This window comes from Magallana gigas, chromosome 8 (assembly GCF_963853765.1).
Source record: "Magallana gigas chromosome 8, xbMagGiga1.1, whole genome shotgun sequence".
NCBI classification, from domain to species: domain Eukaryota; kingdom Metazoa; phylum Mollusca; class Bivalvia; order Ostreida; family Ostreidae; genus Magallana; species Magallana gigas.
The window spans coordinates 41035098-41062093 of record NC_088860.1 but is presented as its reverse complement, the minus strand read 5'-3'; the positions used below and the strand labels follow the sequence as shown (position 1 = coordinate 41062093).

The 26996-nt window shown below is 33.3% G+C and overlaps 1 protein-coding gene and 1 long non-coding RNA gene across 3 annotated transcripts in view; one reads left to right on the top strand and one right to left on the bottom strand.

Annotated features, from left to right (window-relative positions):
- The window catches only part of LOC105323142 (serine/threonine-protein kinase 32B), a 30299-nt gene extending 8364 nt beyond the window's left edge, over positions 1-21935 (top strand). For both annotated transcript variants that reach the window (XM_066068164.1, XM_066068163.1), the window contains exons 4-12: positions 419-744; positions 3224-3261; positions 6511-6600; positions 8070-8173; positions 15309-15425; positions 16626-16751; positions 17229-17360; positions 18134-18201; positions 18849-21935. In XM_066068164.1, the coding sequence (XP_065924236.1) occupies positions 419-744; positions 3224-3261; positions 6511-6600; positions 8070-8173; positions 15309-15425; positions 16626-16751; positions 17229-17360; positions 18134-18201; positions 18849-19059 (1212 nt within the window). In that variant the 3' untranslated portion in view covers positions 19060-21935. The remainder of the gene's footprint in view (positions 1-418; positions 745-3223; positions 3262-6510; positions 6601-8069; positions 8174-15308; positions 15426-16625; positions 16752-17228; positions 17361-18133; positions 18202-18848) is intronic.
- LOC136270517 (uncharacterized) lies at positions 630-18841 on the bottom strand. Its single transcript, XR_010708267.1, has 2 exons — positions 18595-18841; positions 630-759 (listed from the first exon to the last, which is right to left on the bottom strand). It is a non-coding gene; the product is annotated as an uncharacterized lncRNA (long non-coding RNA).
- Positions 21936-26996: the final 5061 nt, after the last annotated feature.

The following is a 26996-nucleotide window of genomic DNA, read 5'->3' as shown; positions in this document are numbered from 1 at the left end:
ATGAAATACTCATGTTCTCTTAAAATAATGCACCTGTACATAATGTATAAAAAGATGCTGTTAAATAGATTAAACATTTATTTACATATATTTTCTGAGTGTTATCAGGTAACCATGGTAACTAAGCATCTTTTAATCCATTAATAAAGTTCTCCATTTATCTCCCTTTTTGTAATCTGGAAATATTTGCTCGAGATTTTTAAAAGAGTCTAGTTCATAGCTGAATGACTATAGATTCCTTATTAAACATGAGGAATAAATATCCGCATAAAATCCTGAGAAACAAATGTCATGAATTTTGAAACTTTGCTTTCTGACATATATGCAAACTACATGAAACTGTGATAGAATTAAGTAATCTACAGTATACTGTAGATGAATTTCAGTGTAGTAAAGTTGTTTCAACACTTTTTCTCAGGTCTGTATAGTCCAGAAAAAGGACAACAAGAAAATGTACGCAATGAAATACATGAACAAGGCCATGTGTGTCAGGAAAGATGCAGTCCGGAACGTGTTCCGAGAGGTGGAGATCCTATCGTCCCTGGACCATCCCTTCCTGGTCAACCTCTGGTACACCTTCCAGGATGAGGAGGACATGTTCATGGTTGTTGACCTACTTTTGGGGGGAGACCTACGGTTCCACATTCAGCAGGAGGTCAGGTTTGAAGAGAGCCACATCCAGCTGTACGTCTGTGAGATAGCGCTAGCACTGGATTATCTCAGGAAGAAGTACATCATTCACAGGTACTGATAAAATACCTAATAGGGGAAAGGGAGAGGTTAAGGCATTCAACTATATGTCTGTTAGATCGACAGCCTTAGCACTGAATTATCTCAGGAAGAATTTAGTATATCATTCGCAGGTACTGGAAAATACAATGCTAGGAGAAAAAATACAATGGGGAAAATCTAGGGAGAAAATGGGGGAAAACATCCAAATTTAGTTCGTGAGAAAGCATAAGTGCTGGACTATCTCAGAAAAAGTATTTCTCGCATAATCATTGGAGTGAGATCGGTTTTTCCAGTGTAAGACAGCAGTGTGAGATTTTTCTGTCTTACACTGTGTATTACTACGCCGCTGTAAAATGAAAAACAAACATCGTTTGTTACAAGAAAATGATAAATGATGGAATTAGCTAATCTTTAAGTCATTATTTTGCTTAGTTGACTACAACTCAATCATATTTTCATTGAAAATATTTTCGTATGCTCTCTTCTTCACTTGCACTATTTGTAGCGCATGGCGGGATAAACTGAAATATATACACTTTTAAACGTCAAAAGAGAAAGTTGTCAAACATCGTTTTTCATGTAAATAAATGCAAGAAAAATGATTCATTACATACTCATGGGGGATAGTAAAATTCCACCTTGGTCCCAATATTCATGGTCTAGACCGTGAATGAATGATTCTATTAATCTTAAACAGGTAAGAAGAACATGTATGGTACACAGGTATTGGTAAATTAATTATGGAAGACAAATACAATTGTAGGGGAAAGTTTGCAAGGAGGATGAAAGAAAATTGTTTCTTGCATATGAATATTATTCAATCTTAAGACAAAAATGGAGATTTAATATATTTTAAGAAAAAAAGAGTTAAGGTCATTCATCAAGGTTAAAGGTCATAGTGTATGGCATAGTAAAATTAATTAAACTAATTTGAATATTTTGCCTTTCACTGACATCCAGTACCCTGGCCTTCTTCCACACTTGTACTGAATGGGAATCTTAATTTTCATTTGAAATCAACTGGCCATGCATTTTTTCCAAAAATTGTTTCTTTCAATAACATTAATTGAGGCTCACAGCGACATATCAAATACGAGAGCATGAAGGATCTGATTTTAATTAGATTGCTGTATTCAGAGAATTTTTAAATTGGATATCAATAACTTTAGTCAGTTTATTAAGAGGAAGTATCAAGAGAGCTGGATTGTGAAGCCCTGCTAATCATTTAGACTTGTCCTCTGTTGTAGCCACCTACACCTAACATAGGTCAATACTGATTGGTGAATGTATGCACAAACATCTGCTTTAATGACACAATGTATGCATTCATTGAGAAACCACCACATCGAGCCCCTGATTGTATTACTGTTATATTTATAAGATTGATGTTAATCAACTGAGTGAATATAGTTCATGTACTAAGTCAGTGACCTTTGTCCCATTGACTTCTGTAATGTGCTTAGCGACCTTGACATAGAGATGTTGTTACGATATTTACTGTTAATGTAATGGCCTGTATAAAGTATGAGGAGCCACATTTTGGTCAAAAGAAATTCCTGCTGAAAGATTTTTTTATCAACGTCATTTCAAAGCCTTTAGGAAATGTAGAATTATTTGATTATATCTAATATCGATACGTAACGAAATTCAAGACCATTCAGGAACCATTCAGCTGAACTTAAAATTATATTAAACGATCAAGATATTGAAAGCGTAAAAGTGCTCTATCGCGATAAATGAGAAAATATTGAACCTGTCATTCCAAGGAATTTCAGTGAAGGATTCCAGCTTCCCATTGTTCTAAATTGCATTTTTTTCCTTACTCCTGTTTGTCTTTGTGGGTGTTTTAATATGGAGAACGATTTCGCAAAAGTACACCCAGAAATAGATCACACTTGGGGATAAAACAATTTATAACACTGTTCAGCATCCATTTTAATTTAATATATTGTTGTGAGATAATTTAAGGTTGAAAATCCCCGTCAACACTCATAAAAGTCTATCTATAACATTTGTTCAAATGAATTAAGGTACAAGGAAACATTTTTAACATGCAGCATCTCAAACTTTAAACCTGCATATTTGTACTTAAATCTCTGCTTTGATAATGATACATTATTATTATTCAAAGTAAACCTGATTGTTACTGCAGTGCACACATTTATTAATGAAATCATATTGTGCTGAGAACGGGTGACAGAAAGATCAATAAATAATTCATCTCAGTAAGAGTTATCTCCTTCCTCAAAAAGAAGTTGTCCTTAAAGTCACTAGAACTGTATATAGTCACAAAATGGTTCTTAATGTCATGTATTTTGAATTTTGAAGTTTCCATTTTTGTGATGATAGCAGTAAAATTATGAGATTGTTGATATGATTGTTTGCAATAAGAAATTTCATTCGGTTGAATTTTAGAAAAGATAGCTTTTCTTTAGCTCCAAGGTATGTTTAAGTTACCAGTATTTAATGATTTTTTTCTTCTGTTTTACAGGGATATAAAACCTGACAACATCTTACTGGATGAGGAAGGTAAGACAATCATTATGGAAAAAGCACAGATGTAAAAAAAAGAAAAAAGATTATGAATAAACAAGTTATTAAAAAACATTAATATTTATTTTCCACACCAAGTCTCTTTTTTCCCATATTGCATACATAGTACATGTACCCCACCACCGCCACCACCACCCACCATTGCAGTTGTAGATTGGCTTTTCAGTCACTGAGATTTTAAAATCTCTAAGAAGAAAGTGTCAAAAAACTTGCCACAAAATGTAAAAGTATATTTAGAACCATTTTAACAAGAGCTTGGACTTTGGGTAGTTGTGTCAAACAGCAATGTAAAATAGGCCTGTCTATTTCATTGTAGGCCACTCAGCCATGGCTCTTTGAAATCAACAAGATTTGTCTGGCTTTTGAGCTAAGAGTATGCGATCTGTGCATCTTTCGCTAGAAACCAGTGTCATTTTTAACTTGTTTTGATTCAAGAAATAGATAGTTTTGTCCCACCGAAAGTCCAAGGTCTTATTAAAATGGTTCTATTTATTTGGAAAAACTCTATTAATCCAATTCTTTCATTTAGGCTGTAAAAAGGGGATTCCGAGACAGATATTCCATCATCTAAGGGCAACCATTTATTACATCAAGTTTCTTTCATATGTTTTATTATCTGTTTATCATAGAAGCAGATGTCCATTTGGTGGAACATGTTGATTTCATTAGTTCACATTTTGATTTTTAGATGTGAAGTTAAGAGAAGCATTAGATCGGGGTTTTTTTTGTATTGCTAAGAGAACTGCGTTTCCGGAAGGTCCAAGGGACTGATGCTTAATGTATTTTATACAGCTTCTGTCTAAAGTAGATAACATCCCCAGGAGAACTGTGCAGTAGTGTAGAGTCTGGGTATTGCATAATCCCTGATTCCCCTTAAGCCATTACTTGTTTTATAACATCATTCATCAAAGACCTCGCTAAGCTCAACTGCAAGAATTAGAAGATGAGGGATGAAAATATGCAATAGATTATATGCTTTTAGATGGAATGATTTGAATGTTAAGTTGAATTTGATTGGTTTGTGTCTGCTTCCGAGTATTGTGTTACAATCTGTCCTGTAATGATGTGTCCCTTAAGATCACAGATTGCGCTACTAAATCTTTTTGTTCCAGAATTAAATTTTAGTCGGAGGTATTGAGATTTACTGGAATGTACAGTAAAACTTGTTTAGTACGAAAACGGACATGGCAAAATCTTGGATATAGCAAAGTTTTTTGAGTCCCTGATAAAATTCTTAACAAATCTTTGCAAAATTTTACGGTTATAACGAATTTGGATGCAACAAATTTATGGATATAGCGAACTGATTTTGAGTCCCATAGAGGTGAAAAATAGCAAAATTTAACACTGTGAATAATATCAAAATTTAACACTTTTATTGCAAATTTTCTTACAGTTTGTAAAGTGAAAAAAAACATATATATATAATTTATTTATAGTAAATTTGCTAAAGTTATTATTAAAAAATTTGTTATACGGATATGACGAATTACGGATATAACGCAGTAAATTCATTGGCCCCTGGAACTTTGCTATAAGCATGTTTTACTGTATATAGGATTCTTATTAATAAAGTCAAATACACAATGCTGTTGTGTTGATTTAAGAGAGGAAATGGAATTTTTGTAGGACTTTCATCAAATCAAGATGGAGGCGCATATTTAGTACTCTATCCTAGTACTATGCACCTCCATCTTGATTTGATGAAAGTCCTACAAAAATTCATTATTTGTAAAAACCAAAATGCTGAAAAACTAATAAAAACAGTTTGAATTTTAGCAATTGCAACTGTCACATTGGTAACTATTGAAACATTGGTTTTTCTACAACAACATTGTCACAAATAATAACAAATAATAACAGCCATTGAACAGTTTTGAATCAACATTAATCTGTTCAGAATAAAGAAAAGTCTGTATTTTATTCAAGGAATCAATAAATATCATATCGCTCAAAAGTAATTCGGTAGGAGACTCAGAGCTGGAGATGAATTATTAATGATGACATGTCAAGTTTCATAAAAATTGATTGAAATGTTGGAAAACTGATAATCTGTGTCTCTTTGCAAAGAAACACAAGAAATGGCCCCTGTCAAAAGAAATGAAGACAGCAATATGTCTTGCGGCATTGTCGCCTGGTCTCTGTATGCTATATTGATTCCCGGGACAAACATTCCCCCGACATTTGGCGCCCCAAGAAGGAACATAAAATGCTAAATTGACCGCTTCAGATATTGGATTGGACATGTCTGGTCTTGCTGTCACTCATCATGGAAGAACTGTAAATGGGGGACCAGACGACCATTATTAATCCAATCTTTGTTCTTTGGGTTCTGGAAATTGAGTCTTTCTGATGGACAGGTTTTAAGAAAAGGCATTGGTTAATAGCTTGATTGAATGGATAGAGGATTAAATCTGCCTTATAGCCTCATTTTCTTCACCCCCCCCCCCTAAAAAAAATAAAAAATTACCAATTCTCCAACTTCTATGAATAAAGATGTTGGGAATCATATTTTTTCATATATAGGGGACAATTTTTATGTTTCTATAGATTTTTAAAAAAAGGTTAATAAGTAAGGAATTTCATTTGTTGACCATTTTCTTTGAATTCATATATGTTGTTCTCAATTCATCTATGAACTTTAATAATAAGGGTGTCTGTCAAAAACTATGGTAATGGGATCTGTGTGTGGATGAGATTGCCCCAAAAACAGATGAATTTTACCCCCCCCCCCCCCCCCCCCCATCAAATGATAGGTACTGGTATATTGAATAGAATTTGCATTATTATAATTCATTTTCATCATTATAACCCATGCATACGATTATCACAGTTCAAAACCTATGCCACTCTCACACAAGCTTTATCATGGATCAGCTCAATACACTTCTCTTGATTACATGAATAGTTCTTGCTTTCTTCTGATTTGTTTCTTTACACTTTTGCAATGGAAATATCACCAATGGTGTATTGCTTACAGAAAACAGCATGTTTATACATACATTCATTTGAGGATCGAAAATGAAAAATATTCATTAGTAAAAGGAATTTCAAAGATCAATGAATTGGTCAAGTGAAAAGTCATAGATTCCCAACAATGGAACTGGACTTTCGTTCTAAGCCTCTGCCGATTGTGTCACATGAATCCTTGCCACACCATCACCCCTTCATTTATTTTATTCTATTACATGTTACTATTATTTAAAGATTATTTGTTGTCTGCAGGTCATGTTCACATCACAGACTTCAACATTGCTACCTTGACCACGGACAATCAGCTAGCTACCTCCATGTCAGGCACCACTCCTTATATGGGTAAGTGCGGGAAGAATGAAAACACTTTCGTTTTTTTAAACATGACACGTTCCTGATATATTTGTATGTCGGTTGTGTGAGAATTAATATTCGGCAATATGGTCACCTACTCATCTTGACATTTCAAAATATTTAATGCATGAACTGCATTAGGTAAGTACTTAAAATATTTTGAGTTGTTGCCCTTTGAAATTACTTTTAAAAACCTAATACTGTAAACGTAATACATTTAGCTGTGTAATCTATTTAGCGTATTTGGCGGAAAACGGCGTTCGCGAAATCAAGTACATGGCCTAATGTTAAATATATACAGTAAAACCCGGTTATAGCAAAGTCCTAGGGACCAATGGATTTACTTCGTTATATCCGTATTTCGTTATATCCGTATAACGAATTCGTAATAATTTTTATAGCGAATTCACTATATACATGTTTTCTTTAACCAGACTAAAATTTTTGCTAATTGAGGCTTAGAATGAAAAAACATTCTTTTGATACTTTTAAAAATCGGATTGTAAATTGAAAAATTTATGCAAAAATAAATTCATTCAAACTATAATGTTAAATGGTAGTGCAAACTTTTTTTAACTGTAAACAAATTTGTTAAATTTCATTATTATTTATCTCTATGGGATTCAAAATCAGTTCACTGTATCCGTCAATTTGTTATATCAGAATTCTTTATAACCCTAAAGTTTTGCAAAGATTTCTTATTATAAGAATTTTACAAGGAACTCAAAAAAACATCGCTATACCCGAGAAATCTGCTATATCCCTGTTCGTACTAAACGAGCTTTACTGTAAGTAAAATAATATGTACATTCAGAAATGCGCTAAATCAAATCCACGTTAACTTGTTGACAAGTCATATTCTGCAAAATATTGTACATGCTAAATACTGTAAATTCCTAATTAAACGCGAGGAATTAATATCCGCATAAAATCGCGAGAAGCCCGTCTCGCGAATTTTAAAATCTCGATTTTAATTTTCAAACATATGTAAACTACATGAAACTATGCTAAAATTTCGACTTTCACGATTTTATGTTCTCGCAATTTAATGGAAAACCGTTGAATCACGGAATTAAGTACTCGCGTAAAATAAGGAATCAACAGTATTGTACGTTTACAGTAAGTTATAGTAATGGTTACTGTATATGATATAAGCTGTAGTAGGACACCTTGCACGAGAAACAGGAAATCTAGTTTGACTGAAGGGTTATGGTTTGAACAATTGCTGGTGTGAAAGGTCAAAGTCCAAGCACTTGTTCACTGTTGCTTGTGTTCTCAGTGTGTCCTCTCTCAATGTAAGGGCACCACTAATTGTTCACCAAGCTGTATTCAGCAGTTGCTCAGTTCTCTCTTAGAGTTCCTTTATCATTGATATCATTATGGTTGAAGGGGTCAAGCTGGAAAGCAGATAATTTCAGGGAGTCACAGTAATATACTTAATACTGTTTATATTTTAGCCCCTGAGATTTTCGCCTGTGCATTAGATGAGTGCCCTGGCTACAGCTTTGCTGTTGATTGGTGGTCACTGGGGGTGTGTGCCTACGAGATGCTGAGGGGACGGGTAAGTGATCAGATAAGTTATTGGTTGTCCCTGGGTGGAGGGGGTGCCTATGAGAATGTACTGTTGTAATGGGACAGGTAGTTAATGGGATGTATGAGTGTTGCATAGTCTTAGAGATGAGGATGTGTCAATGAGAAACTTGGTTTGAACATATTTTATTGCATAAACATATACAGATGGTTCGAACAAAAGTTCTAACAACTTACGAGGTTCTTATAACCCCGTCTGATAAAAATACAGTAGGGTCCTTTTAAGGTGTGCCTATGAGATGTTGATGGGTGGAAACTTATCAGGTCATTCCTGGCCAGGGAACTGGACTGCAAACAGCTGCTGCTGAATCTGAGAATGTCGGTGGTTTATTTAAACATTGGTCTCTTAGTTAAATATAGAAAGCTATCTTATCATATATCAAGTCTTTTTTTTTTTTTTTTATATAAAATGTTCTAATTTTCAAGTAATGCCCAGCCATGCTGAATTAATTTGTGAGATATAGAAGTTACTGTTGTTGGCAGAAGTTCACTATTAAATAGTATATTAACAAGAATTTGCTGTCTATTTGGCAAGGTCTCACAAATTTAAGCCTTAATACAGTCATTGCATGTATGAAGTGATTTTCAGGCATTCCTTGAATCATATGGCATCAGCATGATCAGACATTGTACAGTCAAACGACAATAAAACAGACGGAGTCAACATTATCTAAAGCACCAAAAGGGGCCATTATTATGACCAAGCCTGTCGATAAGGCCAGAAAAATTTACTTTCTTGGTTCTCAGGTCAAATATTTCAAAGTATATTGTGACAAGTAATTATGTTTTATATCCCCCTGTGAAACCTGTTGCAAAGGGGACTAATGTGTATGAATAAAAGTGAAAATTTGAGACCAAATAGGTATTTTTAGGGCTGAAGTAAAAATTTGATATTGGAGTTTATACATGCAATAACGTGTTTCACAGCTTTGTAATCAGTGGGCCCCATTTTGATAGATGGACAAACAATATTTACATCAAATTTATGAGTCATAATTTAAAAAGATTCTATTTAATTTTTTTTGTTTCTGGGTTAATTTCTTATATAAAGGGTATTGAAATGATCTGAACTAAAATGATAGAAATGCCTTTTTTGTGTTGATATTTCTCTAGTGGAATCACTTTTGAGCATGTTGATTAATATTGGCAGCAATCTAAATATATTGCTAGAAGCACTGAGTAATTATCTAAAGTGTCTTTACCCATTATTAAAGTGAGTTTAGAGAATCAAGGTTTAAAGTACACATTGACCTTAGAATCTGTTGACAGACTTGAAGATTCGAAGAATTTACACAGTCATATATATTTTGTTTCCAGAAAAGAAGTCTGATTTTGACTTCTAAAGCATGCAATGTTTAGATCATTACTTACCAAATTATGAAAAATTACAATTGAAAACAATACTATTAAGATTTTTCAAAACAATGAATAATTCATTTTTTATATAAAGTTGATCTAACTTTTACTTTAAAATTTCTTCTAACAATGGAAGCTACGATCAGAACTAGTAACGCAGATACAAATATGCATGTACTATACATTACTTTTGATCTAACAATGTATTGTCAATTTTTAGTAGCACTGGTCTAGATTGCTGACTGTAGACTTAAGTATAAAAGTAGTGCTTGTTAGTGGATCATTAGCAAACAAGAGGCAAAAGCAGGCTTAACACTGTCTTATAAATGGTGCCATAAGTTGCTTCAAGAGCTCCTTCAAGACTACTACTCATCGATTTAGCTAAGTTGTTTTTGTGACGAGAGATTTTTGTCTTTTATTTTTTTTGGTCATTACCAACGGAAGCTGACTTGACAAATGCCGTTTTGATTGGCTACTGACTAGACACTAATGGGGATGTTCCAATCTCGTATTTAGCCAGTAATTGACAGTTAAGATGTTAGATTAGTTTTGGATGACAAAGCACTTTTGAATGTGACTGAAATTAATAATGTTTGGCAATGACATTTTTATTCAAAAAAGCAATCTATCTTGAAGGGAAAGTTTTTTTTGGGAGGGTGGGGAGGGGGGGGGGTTACATTACATGGTTACATTGGTTACATTTAGTTGAAATCATACTCTGAATATCATCAAAAATGATGCATTTTCCTGAATCAAGATTCCTGTTTGGTTTCCTTGTACTTAAAGATTGCAATCTACCCAGATATTAATTAATTTGATATTGATATTTATTTATTTTTAGCTCACCTGAGCTTAGAGCAGAAGTGAGCTTTTCTGATCACATTTTGTCTGTCGTCCGTCTGTCCATAAACTTTTCACATTTTCAACATCTTCTCAAGAACTTGACTGGGCCAATTTCAACCAAACTTAGCACAAGGCATCCATAGGCAAAGGGGATTCAAAGTTGTGAAAATCAAAGATCACACCCTTTTTCAAGGGGAACTAATTAGGAATTATTTGAAAATATTTGAGAAATTTTCAAAAATCTTCTTCTCAAGAACCATCATGCCAGGAAAGCTGAAACTTGTGTGGAAGTTTCCTGAGGTAGTGCAGATTCAAAGTTGTGAAAATCATGACCCAGGGGGTAGTGTAGGGCCACAAGGGGGGGGGGGGAGTTAGATTTGAACTTAGGAATATATAGAGTAAATCTTTTAAAATTTTCTTCTCAGAAACTAATTAGCAAGGAAAGCTGAAAGTTGTGTGGGAGCATCCTGAGGTAGTGTAGATTGAAAGTTTTGAAAATGATGAACCCTGGGGCAAGGGTGGGACTTCAATGGGGGGTCCAATTTTTACATAGGAATATAATTATATAGATCAAACTTAAAAAATCTTCTTCTCAGAACCTAATTAACCAGAAATGCTGTAACTTATGTGGAAGCGTTCTCAGGTAGTGAAAATCATGACCCCAAGGGTAGGGATGGGCTACAATGGGAGGAGTCAAATTTTTACATAGGAATATATAGAGTGAATCTTTAAAGATCTTCTTCTCAGAACTTAAGTAGCTAGGAAAGCTGAAACCTGTGTGGAAGCATCCTCAGGTAGTGTAGATTCAAAGTTGTAAAAATCATGACCCCCCTTGGGGTATGGTGGGGCCACAATGGGGGGTCGAAATCTACATAGAGTTAATCTTCTTCTCAGAAACTAATCAGCCAGGCAATTCTTTAAAATTGTGTTGACTTTGGCCCCAGGATGATTCTTGGGTCTCACAAGGAGTTCAGAGTTTCATGTAGGTTTATACATGTATCCCATACATAAAAAACAATTGTTTAGGATCTTGTTGAGAACTGCAATGCTCAACATTTGTTATGACTATAAAATCATCCTGTTAGAAAAGGGACTAATGATAATAAAAATTAGAATATCCAGGGGAAAATGGATTTTTTTATACATCATCATCATGTATTAAACTACATTGACCAGAGTCTAGTAGTTTGTATTATGACTCTATTAAGCTGATTTTGTCATGATACCTATTGTTCCTCAGGTGAGTGATGTGGTCTATGGGCCTCTGGTTTTCAACCATGTTCAGATTTTTGTTCAGTTGTAGTGTATAAATGCAAAGTACTGTATCTTGACTTTATGACAGTGAAATTTATTAGTTTATAGTGGACAATTAAGTGATTGTGACACAAATTTGTTTGCAATTCTTAAAATATTTATGCCAACTCACCATTTATAACAATAATACTTTTAACTTCAATTTTTGCCTGTAAAATGCACAATATATTTCAAGGTGCCTTTCATTTTCAATAATGTTTTACTGTCACAAGGTCACTGAAATCACCCTTAAGTGATAAATAGATACAGAATTGATCATGGTCTATTTTTGATGTGAATAGAATAAATCTCCAGGGACAGTGAGCAAACAAGTAGTGCAATTAATTGCTGTAATATATGACACACCAAATAAGGGGAGGGATATTTCATCACTGTACTAGATTGATCAATCTGGTTTTATTTTTCATAACCTGTTAAATACTTGTTTTTTATGCTCCACCATGCAAGTGATTGGAGTACATAGAGGGTGATATGGTGATTTTCCATCCCTCTTTGTCATTTTGTTTGTCTGTTATATTTTCTGCATTTAAAGCATGCAATTTTGAAGAAAATGTTTTAAGTCTAAGATTATTTTCATCAAACTTAGTGCAAAGATACACATATTAGGTGGGAGCAATTTAAATGTGTCTAAATTTTCTGACCTTGACCTTCCCAATGGCCTTGACTTTATATGTTCCTTATTTTGTGTTGGGCTCATTCTCAAAGAAACTGACAGAGCATGATATTGTTATCATATGTTGTATACCGGTATAAAGATACCCATTGGTGATAGCAGTTCAAGTTCCTTATGACTTAAGTTGACTTCACTATTCCTTATTTTGCATTTACCTTATATTTGGTATCAAGTAACCTGTTCAAGATTTTTTCACCTGAAGCCTTATTTACTACTACTGACACAAATTGGTAAGCTAAAATGGAAATGGAAAGATAAAAACATTAAATAATAAAATGCTTTCTTTGTTGTTCGAAGTGGATATGATGATGACAATCATTCCGAGAGAGAATTTTATTGTTTTATGGATGATGTTAAGCAAGCTAGCTGCTATACATAGTTAATTGTAACCCTAGCAACCCAGAAAAAGAATATGTTGCTAACAAGTGTGGCTGCGTCTCTACAAATGTCCTCACAAGTCATTATTGCATTGACGAAGTAGGATTGGGGATGGCGAGTTATAACAAGAGCAAGACAATTTATTGGATTTCAGACATTGCGAGATGTTAAAAATGGAGAAGGCTGTATCTTAAGCTTAGCAATGCTCATCAAAAATTGATTGCAGAGAAAAGTTAATCATTAAAAAAAGGGTTTTTTCACTGTGACAGCTAGCATGAGCCATTGAGTGCAAGGTATCGTTAGCTAAGAATTAATTCTTACAAATTATTTTTTCCTGAGTTTTGCAAAATCAATATTTTGATTGTTCTATTTGAGAAAAATTTTAAAGAATTTTCACAAAACAAAACTTAATTTAAGTTTTAGATGTCTAATTTCAGACGAATGTGAATTAAATTTCAGCCTTTTTTTTCTTTTTTCTTTTTTTTTTGTGCATGTCATCTTGGAACAGTAAAAATCAATATTGCAGCCAGTTGAATTACTGGTTTCCTTTCTTACCATTATATGTAGTGAAATGTTATCAAACAACTTTCATTCTTAGTCACAAAAATGCTTTTATTCGCTGACCCTACTTGTGATTTGTATCGGCTCTCCTGTGACAAACATCCATTTTATTAATTAATCAGTGGCACATACAGTTTGCAATGTTGAGGTACAAAAGTTTAAAATATGTTAGGATTTTCAGAAGAAAATCTGATTTTTCCTGATGATGATACACATGTAATAGTCAGTGTTTGGAACAAGTTACCAGTTCAGCATGACAGGTTTAAGAGTATTACTTAAAACACCAATCTAAAATATGCATTTACCTGGTACAGTAAAAACACACTTATTAATAACAAAGCCCCAGGAATGGGCAATTTTATTTAGTTATATTAATTCATTAAACTGTAAATTCCTAATTAAACGTGTCAGAAATAAATATCCGCATAAAATTGCAAGAGGCACATCTCAGAGATTTTAAAATCTCGCTTTAATTTTTCAGACAGATGTAAACTGTTTGGAATTATGATAAAAAATGCGGAGTTTGCTTTTTATATTCTTTGATATTCCTGCGATTTGATTCAAAACCGTTGAATCACGGAATTAAGTACTCGCGTAAAATAAGTACAACATGTAATAAAGTCATGGGGAATGAAAATCACTTTACTGTAAGCGTCAATTCATTATAAGCTATTGTTTGCTATAACCATGTTTTACTGTATAAAGATTGATACTTATAGTCCAGAATTTCGATATCTAATCCTTTGCTCCATAAATTGAACCAAATTTAAGTTGCAGCGCCTTTATTTTGTGATTTACTGGGAATAAACTGGTTCACAGTGACTTATTTTTTCGATCAAGCCTTTTTAAAAAATAACAAAACAACAACAACATCATTAAAATGTGCTTGAATTTTTTTTCTTTTCATATATGTAAACTAGCTATGATTAGATTCAGAATACAAACATTTAGAAAAGCAAAATAACATTGCTCTAAATTTATAACCTTATGTACATGGCAATTGAATTGCTCGTAACTGATATATAATTAAATATTTATGAAATCAATGTTTGAAAGTAAATACTAAACACTATAAAGAATACATTTTTAATATTATGAATACTGTAAACATACTACATTTGGCTGTTTATTCTTTTTAGTGCTTTTGGTGCAAAGCAGCTTCCGCTAAATCAAGTACATCGCTCAATGTCATGCATATATGTATAAGAATAGTCACACTCAGGAATACGCTAATTTAAATCAACGCCAACTTGTTCAAAAATTGATTTCCGCCAAATATCGTACACGCCAAATATAATACGTTACATGTAACAGTAGTTGTGAGTTTTATTCTGGGCCAAATTAATAAAGAAACCATGAGCAGTTGATACTGGACTACAAACAACATACATGTAAATTTAGATTAGCTGGAAAATGGAATACCTTAGAATTTAAGTACTGGCACATGGTATTGGATATTTTTGAAGACAAAGTTATCACGAAAATTTCTTGCAAATGAATAAAAGTAAGTTCATAGTATACAATAAAACACGCTTAGGAAGTGCAAGGGACATGCGATTTTGCTTCGTTATAAACCTAATTCATTGTATCTGCCAAGTTTTACTGTGTAATGTATAGAATGATGCATGTAAATCTTCACTGGGGCTGTATTAAAAGCTGTGCTGATGCCACATAGTAATCAGTCTAACTGTCCCTTCATCTCATGTGTTATATCACTTTATTGTCCTGGACATGTTTTCTCTCCTTGATCTAATCTGTCCAATAGTGCTTAATTAAAATGTAAATGAAAAATCAAGGTCAAAGTTATTAACCTCTAATGAGTAGTTTAAAATAATTCAGAATTTTCCATGGAAAATCTCCCATCTGATAATTCAACATGAATTAAGCTGGTAGTTTTATAATGCATATTGAATGTACTAATATATAATTCAATAGTGCAATAAATAAAATTGAATATCCTGACATTTGTTTAACTTTGCAGCGACCTTATGATATTCACAGCAGCACCTCCATTCACGAAGCCAAGCAAATGTTTACAACACTTAAAGTGCATTACTCATCAAACTGGCACAGTGGCTGCAAAGACCTTATAAAACAGGTAATTATAGAGAACCTTATAAAACAGGTAATTATAGAGGACCGTATAAAACAGGTAATTATAGAGAACCTTATAAAACAGGTAATTATAGAGAGCCTTATAAAACAGGTAATTGTATAAGAGAGCCTTATAAAACAGGTAACTAGAGAAGCCTTATAAAGCAGGTAATTATAAAGGACCTTATAAAACAGGTAATTATAGAGAACCTTATAAAACAGGTAATTATAGAGAACCTTATAAAACAGGTGATTATAAAGGACCTTATAAAACAGGTAATTATAGAGAACCTTATAAAACAGGTAACTAGAGAAGCCTTATATAAAGCAGGTAATTATAAAGGACCTTATAAAACTGGTCAATAAAGGACCTTTAAGACAGGTAATTATAGAAGAGTGTATAAAACAGGTCATTATATAGGACATTATAAGACACTGTCAGGTTATTATAGAGAACATTTATAATAAAACAGGTAATTATATGGGACCATTAAAAACAAAACAAATTATTATAGAAGACCTTATTAAACAGGTATTTACATGGAATACCTTAAAATACAGGTAATTATAAAGGATCTTATAAAACAGGACTGTTATATTAATAGAGGACTTATAAAAACAGGTATAGAGGACTTAATGTACCAGGTAATTTTATATGGCCTATATAAAAACAAATAACTATTAAGGACTTTATGTTACTAATGATTTTAAAGGATGTTGAAAATCAGATTATAATGTAACATTTAATAAGAGAGGACTTTATATAACAGTTTGTGTAGAGGTTACTTTATAGCAGGCTATTATAGAGGACTTTATAATAACATAGTACAGTAAAACACGCTTATAACAAAGTGCTAGGTACAGGTGATTTTGCTTCGTTATAAGCCTAATTCGTTATATCCATCAAGTTTACAACATGTAATAAAGTCACAGGGAATGGAAATCACTTTGCTTTAAGTTTCAATTCATTATAAGCGTGTATGCTATAACCATGTTTTACTGTATTAATATTAGAACATTACCACAGGTTATCACAGAAATTTATTTGGTGAGAGATTATGGAGAATCTTATAAACAGGTAACCTAAAAGAGGACCTTATGAGGCATTAAGTCATAGACTGGGGACCTTAATCATCATGAAGACTGAGTGGGTTAAATGTATATATTTTCTTGGGTTATTATTATCAGTCAGTCCATATTTCAGCTATTGTACCTGGATCCTGAGAAGAGGATATCATCACTTGAGGCCTTGCAGAAGCACAGCTTTATCGCCGACCTGGACTTTGACAAGATTCTACACCGAGAGATCAAGCCTCCATTTGTGCCTTCTGTAAGCTACATCTGGAATATTTCTATGCTCCTTGTGCTTGTCATGGAGAAACAATTCATTTTTCTTTTACAGTTCGATCTTTTTAAAAGAAAAAAAAATTGTAATTCTTTATTTTGATTATTTTAGGTATTTTTGGAATTAGCGTTATTGAATATACTATTATTGGAAAATTTTGCTTGCTATAATTTTGTCCCAGTCACAATCATTGTCCACAAGTGGATTTAAAACGGGATTTTTTAAATGGTATAAGAGATGTTTTTAAACTCATTTGTTGAGGTATATTGAGACAAATCTTTGATTGTATGTATACTCTAAACAATTCAAGGCTTAGCATATTTTTTGCCTCCAGGAAAAAAAACATTTTCAGTCAAAGAGAACAGTAAAATCCTACATCTGAAATCGGCAAAAAAAATTAGGTTCTAGAAAGCCTTAATAAGATCTATTTACAAGTATTACCTAAATGTGACTGTTTTGTAGAAAGACCACCTGAATTGTGACCCAACATATGAACTGGAGGAGATGATCATCGAATCAAAGCCACTTCACAAGAAGAAAAAGAGGCTCGCTAAACAGAACTCTAAACGGGAACTGTCTCACCAGTCATCAGTGGTAAGAGACTCGAGATATCTCACAAAATCTCATTGGAACCTACGTGAATTTATGACATTCCTTACAACTAAAAGGCTTGAGATATCTCACAAAATCTCAAGGGAAGAGTAATGTTCATTCATGTTGACCTCTCTTAACAGTTTAACTTCAGTTGTTAGAAGTTTGAGATATCATGCAAAATCTTTTGGGAAGATGGGTTCATTTAAAAAGACAGTTATTACCAGTTAATTATTACTGATAACAAGTTAAAGATATCTCGTGAAAATTAACGGTGGTCAAGTTTATTTTTGTAAATCATTCTTATTCGTTGAAAACGGGCTTGAAATATCTCGTTTAATTATTTATCTCATTATGATGTTAAGTACTTACGAAGTGAGATTTCAGTGTTGAAAAGTTTGCAAGATCTCTCACAAATTAAATCTCTCATGGAGGTCAATTAATACATGCTTCTACTTTTCTTACATGACCTCAATATTTAAAGCTTCTCAAATCTCACATCAAGGCCAGATACATTTATACATTTAGTAATGGTGAAAGATTTCAATTTAAAATTATAAGATTTTTTCTATTATTGGAAGAACAATAATACTTTTCTTTGTATTTTGATAATCAGTGTGTCATAGATTGAAAGCGTTTGATTTTGTTAAAAGTAAAAGATATTCGATGTGAACTTTATTCGTTTTTCTATAAATATTTTGAGTTACTGTGAATTAAGATTTTATTTAATTGCTGGTCATAATAATTAATATGAATATTAACTTTTCTATGAACAGGAAGGCGATACAGCTCATGACACAGAAGAGAATATCTTCAAATACTTCAGGATTTTCAATCGAGAAAGGTATGCGTTGCATGTATTACTTGTTATTTTGGTCATCCTTTCAAGAACATTAATCGAGCTGCATACTAGGATTTTTCACACAGCCACACATTTTCTATTTCAGTCATTGAAAAAATCGTTCAGGTTTGATTGATATTCACTCAGTTTGTCACATCGTGACTTCATATGAATCAGTCTACTTGATTTTACATTTAAATGTCATTCAATTCTTAACATTTATTAGGTCAAGTAGACTTCTTCTTCATGCTTAATTTTGAAAAGGAATAAATCTGGCTTTTTATTTTATTCATTGCAAGTACAGTTGAACTTCCATATTATGAACACTGATATTTCAAATGGCTTGAATATATTGAATTGAAAAACCAGACTCATTTTTGAAAATAGAATTTTTACCTTGATATCTTGATCCTTGGGTATCTCAAAAGTTTTGTTCTCAGTTCAAGTGTGGTCTAGATAAAGAGGTTTGACAGTATATTAAACTAGTTGTGGTCCATCATGATTTCTTTTTATAAACTGCTCCCAAAGTTTAGGAACCGTGAAATATTTAAATCCAATTTTTTAATATTATTAAAAAATGGTAGCCTAAGGTTTATTTACTGTAACATGCAATTAACTGACAAAAAACTCCATCTGTTGCTTGTTTTCAGAGAATTACCAGGACATAATCAAGAGGAATCTCACCCAGCTCACCAGGAAAAAGACAATGAGTGTTACGAATCTCAGGACGAGCTGGAGGCCCCCGTCAGAGCGGCCTCCAAACCCCGAGTTACTAAACAAGTGACGTTCGACTCGAGCGAGCTTCATACAACCAGCAAGAAACCCATATCCAGCATAGGGGCTAGTACCTCCTTCAGCTGATGGCCAGAACTGCTGGTGTTGCTGATCAAGTGGAAAGGTTCAATTTCATTCCACTGATATTGAAAAGGAATCGATTTAGTTTTATTTCTGAAGAAAAAACTTGTACATCTTCTAAGAAATATGTGAAATGTATTTATAAAAACAGGACTTAGCTGTGAATGGACCTGGTTTATATGTGTCCATGCTTTCCTTGCCACATGATGTCAATCTTTTTTATGATCTAGTCTTGATTTTTCTCTAGTCAAGGATTTTTTTCTTTTACCCACTACATAGTTGAATGTATTAAAGGGTTGTTATTAAGGGACAATTAAGCAATGATTTTACATGTATGTTCATGTATCTGTATGGTACCATATCATGTCTCCTGTTTGTGTTATTACAGGAAGAAAGTAGAAGTAGAGAAAGGACTATGAGCGGTATTATGCATTTTTCGCCCCCAAAATTAAAGTTTTGTAAAGAGCTTTAAAAATAAGGTGAAAGATTTTTCGGGAATTAGGTCATTTAGGTGACATCATTGATAAACAGCGAATGAGCAATGATGACTAAAATAAAGATTAAAGTGAAAGGTGTCCACTGTACAATGATTTATGAAGATTTGATTTTTATACGATACTATTTAAAAATTAGTTAAAATTGGGTGAAGATATTTGACCATACTGCACATAATCATTTTGGTTTCATTATTAAAGTAGAGAAGGTTTAATTAGTTACAAAATGTTTTTGAGGTACTTAATATGAATTGGAAAGTCTACTTTTACTGTCACTGTTTGTTTGCCACAATGACCTACAGGTTATATGTTACAATTGAGTGGGTTAATTAATTAAGCTGTATGTGTAAACATTGTGCAACATACTCCTCTTCAAAATTTTGCTTTTGTAAAACATACGTTTTCCTGAAGAAATCTGTTACTTATTAAAATACCTAGAATTTCGGCATGTATTTGGGGTCAACATTTATTGATGACACCACTTTCAGTTGCCGATTTTGTAAGGTAATAGTCCCCGCAAAAGTTTTTCATAACAGACGGAGTAATATCTTTTATTAGAGGGACACATTATGAATTTAAATTCACAGCATCAGAAAAATGGCATAATTTATAGTTTAAAGTGAAAGTTTTACACATGAATGTTTATTGTAACAACTGTGCACACAAATTGCTTGTGATCAAAATATTTTCTTGTATTTATGGGGATATAAATACGATTTGGTCACATGATCAAATCTGATAAAGTCCTTATTTCTTATGCCACCAGACCAAAGTTTGTTACTGCACTATTGTGAATCATTAATTATGTTTTGAATATTTATAGGTCTTTTAATATTGTGTTCGAATCTTTTTCACATTCCTTTGGTTATACTTGTATTAATTTTATAATTTTTTTGTTCTTGTTTTATGAAATAAGATTTATTTGTAATTCTGTTATATTTACCTAGTTAGAAACAATCCTACAATGAAATGAAGCCAGTATCAGTGATTTAATATTTATTGTTTGTTTAACGAGGCCGGGTCTAATTTTTTCTGCCCTAGATTTTTGAATGAAATTTTTAACAAGAATTTCTACTGATATAATTATTATTTTAAGTTAAAAAAATAAGACATTTACCACACCGTTTGTTTAAGGGGTCATCTCAAATTTTGTTAATTTTTAACATAGGACTCTATGGGATTTTGCTTGAAATGTACCAAATTTGCACATTTTTTAAACTTCTGCCCTAGGGATTTCTTTTTCTGTTCTACAAATTAAAGTTATTGCTAAAAGGCATCAAATTGTCAAATAAAAAAAACCTTTTACCTCCTGGTTTGTTCCAGGGGTCTTATCAAAGTTATTTTTTGTACGCCCAATTTCCCAGTTTGTCAGATAATGGCTATTTTTTATTTGACAAAGAGGGAAATGGTGACCTTTATTGTATTATTAAAACATTAAGACATATTTCGGTAATAAATAAATATATAACATCACATATTAAGGGTAAATGATATAAAATACATGGTTAATGTCTTGAAATAAATAAATTTAGCGATATTTAGGCGGGTTAAGAAAACGTGACAGAGGGTTAGGCTTGTTGAACCCTCTTCACATTTTCGACCCGAGCCCAAATATAGCTTATACTTCGAGACATTTATGTTTATTCCACAATATAATATCAATTTTACACATCAAACGAGTTATTTTCAACAAATTTCGCTGAATATCTGCAGTTGAAACTATCACGCCATGGCGTCAACAAAGCAAAAAGATGACGTCACAATACAAATGAAACGCTGCGCGAAAGCGTGCGTACTCGGCCTCGTTAAGTTAATCTTACAGTCATAGTTCTTATGTGTGAGGAGAGAGAGAGAGAGAGAGCGAGCGAGAGAATAATTAAACTATAATTTACCCCCCCCCCCCCTACCATGATAAATAATTTTTTTTCTTATATACATTTGAAAATAGAATTCAGTGCATAATTCAGGACAAATTACATGTCGTAAAAAAAATTATGACAATCAGAATTCTTTACTTTATTTGTATTCATCTTCATTGCACAAAGCTTATGTCATGAAAAACATGAATTTGATTTCATCTTGTTGTCAATATGCTCTGTTTATTGCTGTTTTTTTTTAATTTTATAGTGTGACTTGTTTAGTCGTTAGCATGTGTTCAAAGTACATATTGTTGTCATTAGAAGGATTATATCCTATTTTTTAATCTATCCATATTTTACATGTACACACCATCATACTTAGTGACATTCAGATCTGTAAAGTTGAAAGGCTCCATGATCATTGTTTTATTTTATAAATTGTTTTACTTTTTCTTGTTCTCTTTGTTTTATTATTTATATTCTATTCACTGTTGGCATATGTTTTATAAAATTAAAAAAAAAGATTAAATATTTTTTTTGTTATTTTAGTGATGTGAAATGATCAGAAATATTTTATGAAAATCCGTCAGTCGAGCCATTGAAAAGATATCCAGCCACTTTTTTTAATGAATTGACAGTAGATTGATCCTTGAGAGAAGTGTGAAAATATCATCATAATCACATTGAAACATATTAACATGTGAAAAATTACTCATTTTATTCATTAAACCAAAACAAAAACAAAAACCAATAAAAAAAACTAAAACCTAATTCGTTTTACTGAAAAAAATGTCATTTCATAAAGCATCCATGTAAATAAAATGCGTTTTTTTGGTGTATGGTACCGTATGGATGTAGCAAGCATTACAACACTATATAAATAGTGCCTGTTTGGGAGGGTAACAGTTGAAATTGACACCCCGAGAAAACCATTGTCAACCTCCGCTTCGCGTCGGTTGACAATGGTTTTCTCGGGGTGTCAATTTCAACTGTTTTCCTCCAAAACAGGCACTATTTATTTTGTTATACTGAATGTCTTAATTTTAAAGAAAACATCACTGCTTTTAGATATTCTAAGGCGAACCGTACGCGCATGATTTCCGCGCATGTAACAATTCGTATTTTTACACTTTCATGTTAAATACTGAAATCTGATTGGTTTAGACGCAGTTGATAATCCGTTCTATTACCCTCAGCGTTAGCAAAGGGTAACACAACGAATTGTTACATGCGCGTACGGTTCGCTGTAGAATTAATGTCATGTCTATATAAAAGTAGTAAAAAAATTATCTCAAATTAAGACATTCAGTATAATAAAATAAATAGTGTCTGTTTGGGAGGATAACAGTTGAGTTGACACCCCTCGAAAACCATTGTCAACCGACGCGGAGGTTGACAATGGTTTTCGAGGGGTGTCAATTTCAACTGTTACCCTCCCAAACAGGCACTATTTATATATTGTTATACTTTCATGTTAAATACTGAAATCTGATTGGTTAAGACGCAGTTCATAATCTGTTCTATTACCCTCAGCGTTAGCAACGCACTTAACAACGGGTAACATTACGAATATTAGGTGGCCGTCTTATTGACTGAAATCTAAAAGCAGTGATGTTTTCTTACGGCTTGGTCTCTCGATGCTCTCAATGCTCAAGACAGTCATAATCTGTTCTATTACCCTCAGCGTTAGCAACGCACTTAACAACGGGTAACATTACGAATATATGGTGGACGTCTTATTGACTGAAATCTAAAAGCAGTGATGTTTTCTTACGGCTTGGTCTCTCGATGCTCTCAATGCTCAAGACAGTCAATTTTATACTATGGTCCGTGACAAGCGCATGCTTCACGGTGAACGTTTACCTTACGATCAACGGCATAAAATGAAAATTTTACTTTACTCTGAAAATACTACATGATATTATGTTTTACGGTGCTATCGTTCTGGCGAGCGCAGAAAGAATTATACACATACCTTGCATCATTGTCAACTTATAGTTTTATTTAGGTATCAGCGAATGTCAAAGAATTTTTGCTCTACAATAAGTATGCCAAAGGTTCTAATTTTAATGGTTATGATACATACAGCGCAACCCCCTTCCCAGAGAGAGAGAGAGAGAGAGAGAGAGAGAGAGAGAGAGAGAGAGAGAGAGAGAGAGAGAGAGAGAGAGAGAGAGACCGGTACCTGTTTGTAGGTGTGTAATTTCCCATTTTTAAATTTAATTGTCTGACTATATGCCATATCTACATAATTTTTTTAACTGTTTATTTTTTTATTTTATTCCTTTTTATTTTTTTTCAAAATGGCCTATTGTTTATTTCCTCCCTACTCATTACACAATTAGCTTAAAAATGGATCGATATGACAGTAAGTATGGCTCTTGCTAATATATATACATAAAATCTCTATATTAAAAAAAAAATAAAAACAAATCATATGTCAATGAGGCAGGTATCGCAGTCTATACTGAGATAGCTTGTACACGCAATACAGATGTTTGATCCACCTCTAAATTTATCGCGGGAAATATAGCGCGAGTGCACTGTGACGTCATCCATGACTTTGTTCGTCTTTGTTTACGTTTCTCGACTCATTACGAAGGTATGGAAGCATGTAACAAATCTTTTGAGTCTCGCCAAAGCATATGCGGTACTCAAAACGTGTCTTCAAACTTTAAAGCACTGTAAATTACGAGTTAAAAGTCGGCCATTTTTGGCATAGCACCACGGGTGAAAACATTAGAGAGCATTATGGGACGTAGACAAAAAATTTTGTTTGATGAACTGTAGGTTTAGCTCGTTCTTTTTCCCGCGCACACTGGTTCTTAGAGCTCGGTTCGCTCGCCGGCGCTGCGCGATTTGATTGACAGGTGTAGCACGTGGACTCAGACTAAACTGCATGTTGGGTTCAATCACAATGTACCCTAATATGTTTTACGGTGTAACCATTGGGGCGAGCGCAGAAGGAGCCACACATATGTCATCATTGTTAATATGTAAACGGTGTGACCGTTGGACCGAGCGCATATTTACACAGTGCAGTTTGATTTTTGTATAATAAAATTTATTTAAAACGCACACAGAAAGATCCGCCTGCATGGTTGCCTACTCAAATCATTCGTCAAAGTTAAACTAAACGTCGCGTGCTCAGTCTACATTATGACGTCATATTTCAGACGTAAAACGTTCAAGTTTTGTCTTCGGAAATAGCCGAAGAGAGTTACGTGATTCCGTTTTTTTTTAATTTCTTCTTTCATTGTTCATAAATTAAATTCATATGAATGCCGCTGTAATAAAATTAAATATTTTGTGAAGTATCTAAAAGATCAGTTCCTTGACGTTAATGTTTTTATTTTCCATCTGATAATTTGATAAGACATACATATAACAAGTCGTGTTTCTTGCTAGAAGCACTATTGAAACTTATCTGGTTTCCTTTCTAATTTCTTTTTATTCAAATTATCATTTTTGAAACACTGGAACTTATTTAATCGAGTTCAGGGGCAATAAACATCGATTAGTACCAGTCAATCAATGATCGAACTAACTTTTTAAAAACAAAATGGCTGCCAATATGGCGGCGCCCAGGGCTGGAAGAAATATTTTTTGGCCTTAGTACCCCTGATTCAACTTTCATTTTTCACTGATTTTCTTATATATACGTGTTACCATTAATCCTCGCTTCGCAAGGCGGGCTTCGCCCGCCTCTCGCTGCGCTCGGTATAAATGCAACTCGTGGACTTAACCAAACCAAAAAACTTTGGCTTTGTCTCGAAATCTTTTACCACCGCAAGGAACCACAGGGGCTCGTCACGAAGTTTTTTCAACCTTTTATATATACCACCTCTATACTATAAAATACACAAGGGAGGAATCAAAACTCGGAAAAATCGCTACCTCCCGATTTCGGTCGCCTCGTATTAATTCTTCTCGGACGTTAAACCCTGCACTCTAGGTATCATTAGATCGGGAAAGGACCATAGTTTTTAGGAAAACCTGCAAAATTTAAACATCGGCAACAATTTTAGAAGTTTTCACGCATTTTATTCCAGTTTACTCTCCGGTGACACTTTCTTCGATCAGATGTTGCGCTCTCATTGGTCAATTCAATGTTGCTCAAGATAACTCGTACGCGGACTTGTATTTTAGAGGGATTTTCAAACGATATTCAAACTTGCTTTGATGCAAGAAATACATAGTCACGTCCTACCGAATGTCCGATGTATGGTTAAAATATTTCTACATAAATATGAAAATTAATACATATACTCACCACGTAATAAGAACTTCTTCACTCACCATTTGAATATCCCTCTAAAATACGAGTCAACGTACGATTTATCTTGATCAACAAAATTAACCAATGAGAGCGCATGAATAAATTTGGTGCGCAACATCTGATCGAAGAAAGTGTCACCGGAGAGTAAACTGGAAGAAAATGCGTGAAAACTTCTAAAATTGTTGCCGATGTTTAAATTTTGCAGGTTTTCCTAAAAACTATGGTCCTTTCCCGATCTAATGATACCTAGAGTGCAGGGTTTAACGTCCGAGAAGAATTAATACGAGGCGACCGAAATCGGGAGGTAGCGATTTTTCCGAGTTTTGATTCCTCCCTTGTGTATTTTATAGTATAGAGGTGGTATATATAAAAGGTTGAAAAAACTTCGTGACGAGCCCCTGTGAAGGAACCGGAAGATATCAAACTTTTATTCCAATGGTCCCTACCTAGGCTTATACACTTAAACAAAAAACTACCACTGAGCATTAATAAAATGTTAAACAGACTTATTAAAATATTTTGATAAACACAAAGCCATTCTCTTCTTTACCTTTTAATAATTTAATTCTGGTTGTAACGCGGCATTTGATTGGATAGAAAAATTTAGTTAAATTTGTGGTTTGCACGTCACAAGACACGTCACAATGCACCAACGTACTAATTCACTTGACGTTACGTTTGAATTTTGAACAGATTTATATCATTTTTAAAAGTAAAACGGACTCAATTTGTACAGCAAATTCCAGAAAATTAAATTATAAGGAATGAACTCAATATCTACCCAAGTTATACTCGTATAACCTGGGTTGGAGCAATTTACGCTTTTTTATAATCCGCTTCGCGGATTATAAAGCGTAAATTGCCCCAACCCAGGTTATACGAGTATAACTTGGGTAGACATTGAGTTCATTTCTTAAATAATGATCATTAAAATCAATAAATTGTGTGTCTGTGTCATTTCTCATTTTGTTCCTTGTTGTTACCGGTGTTTTAATTATTTTCCTCTGTGACATCAATTTTGTTTTTAATCTTTTTAATTTTTGTACGCTATATAAGCGTTGTAGACATATATGCCCCCCCCCCCCTCTTTTTAGTGTGTGATATCCAATATTATTGAAAGGTTTGACCACATATGCAACTATAACAAATACATGTAGATATTTTAACAGTTTAATTTTTTTATTTTATTTATTCATTTCATAACGACGTGGCTACACGTAGATCTAATAACGATTAGACTTTTCTTTTTTAATAATTTTTTGTCACCTACCTAACGTATACAATGATTGGATCAATATGACAATAAATTAT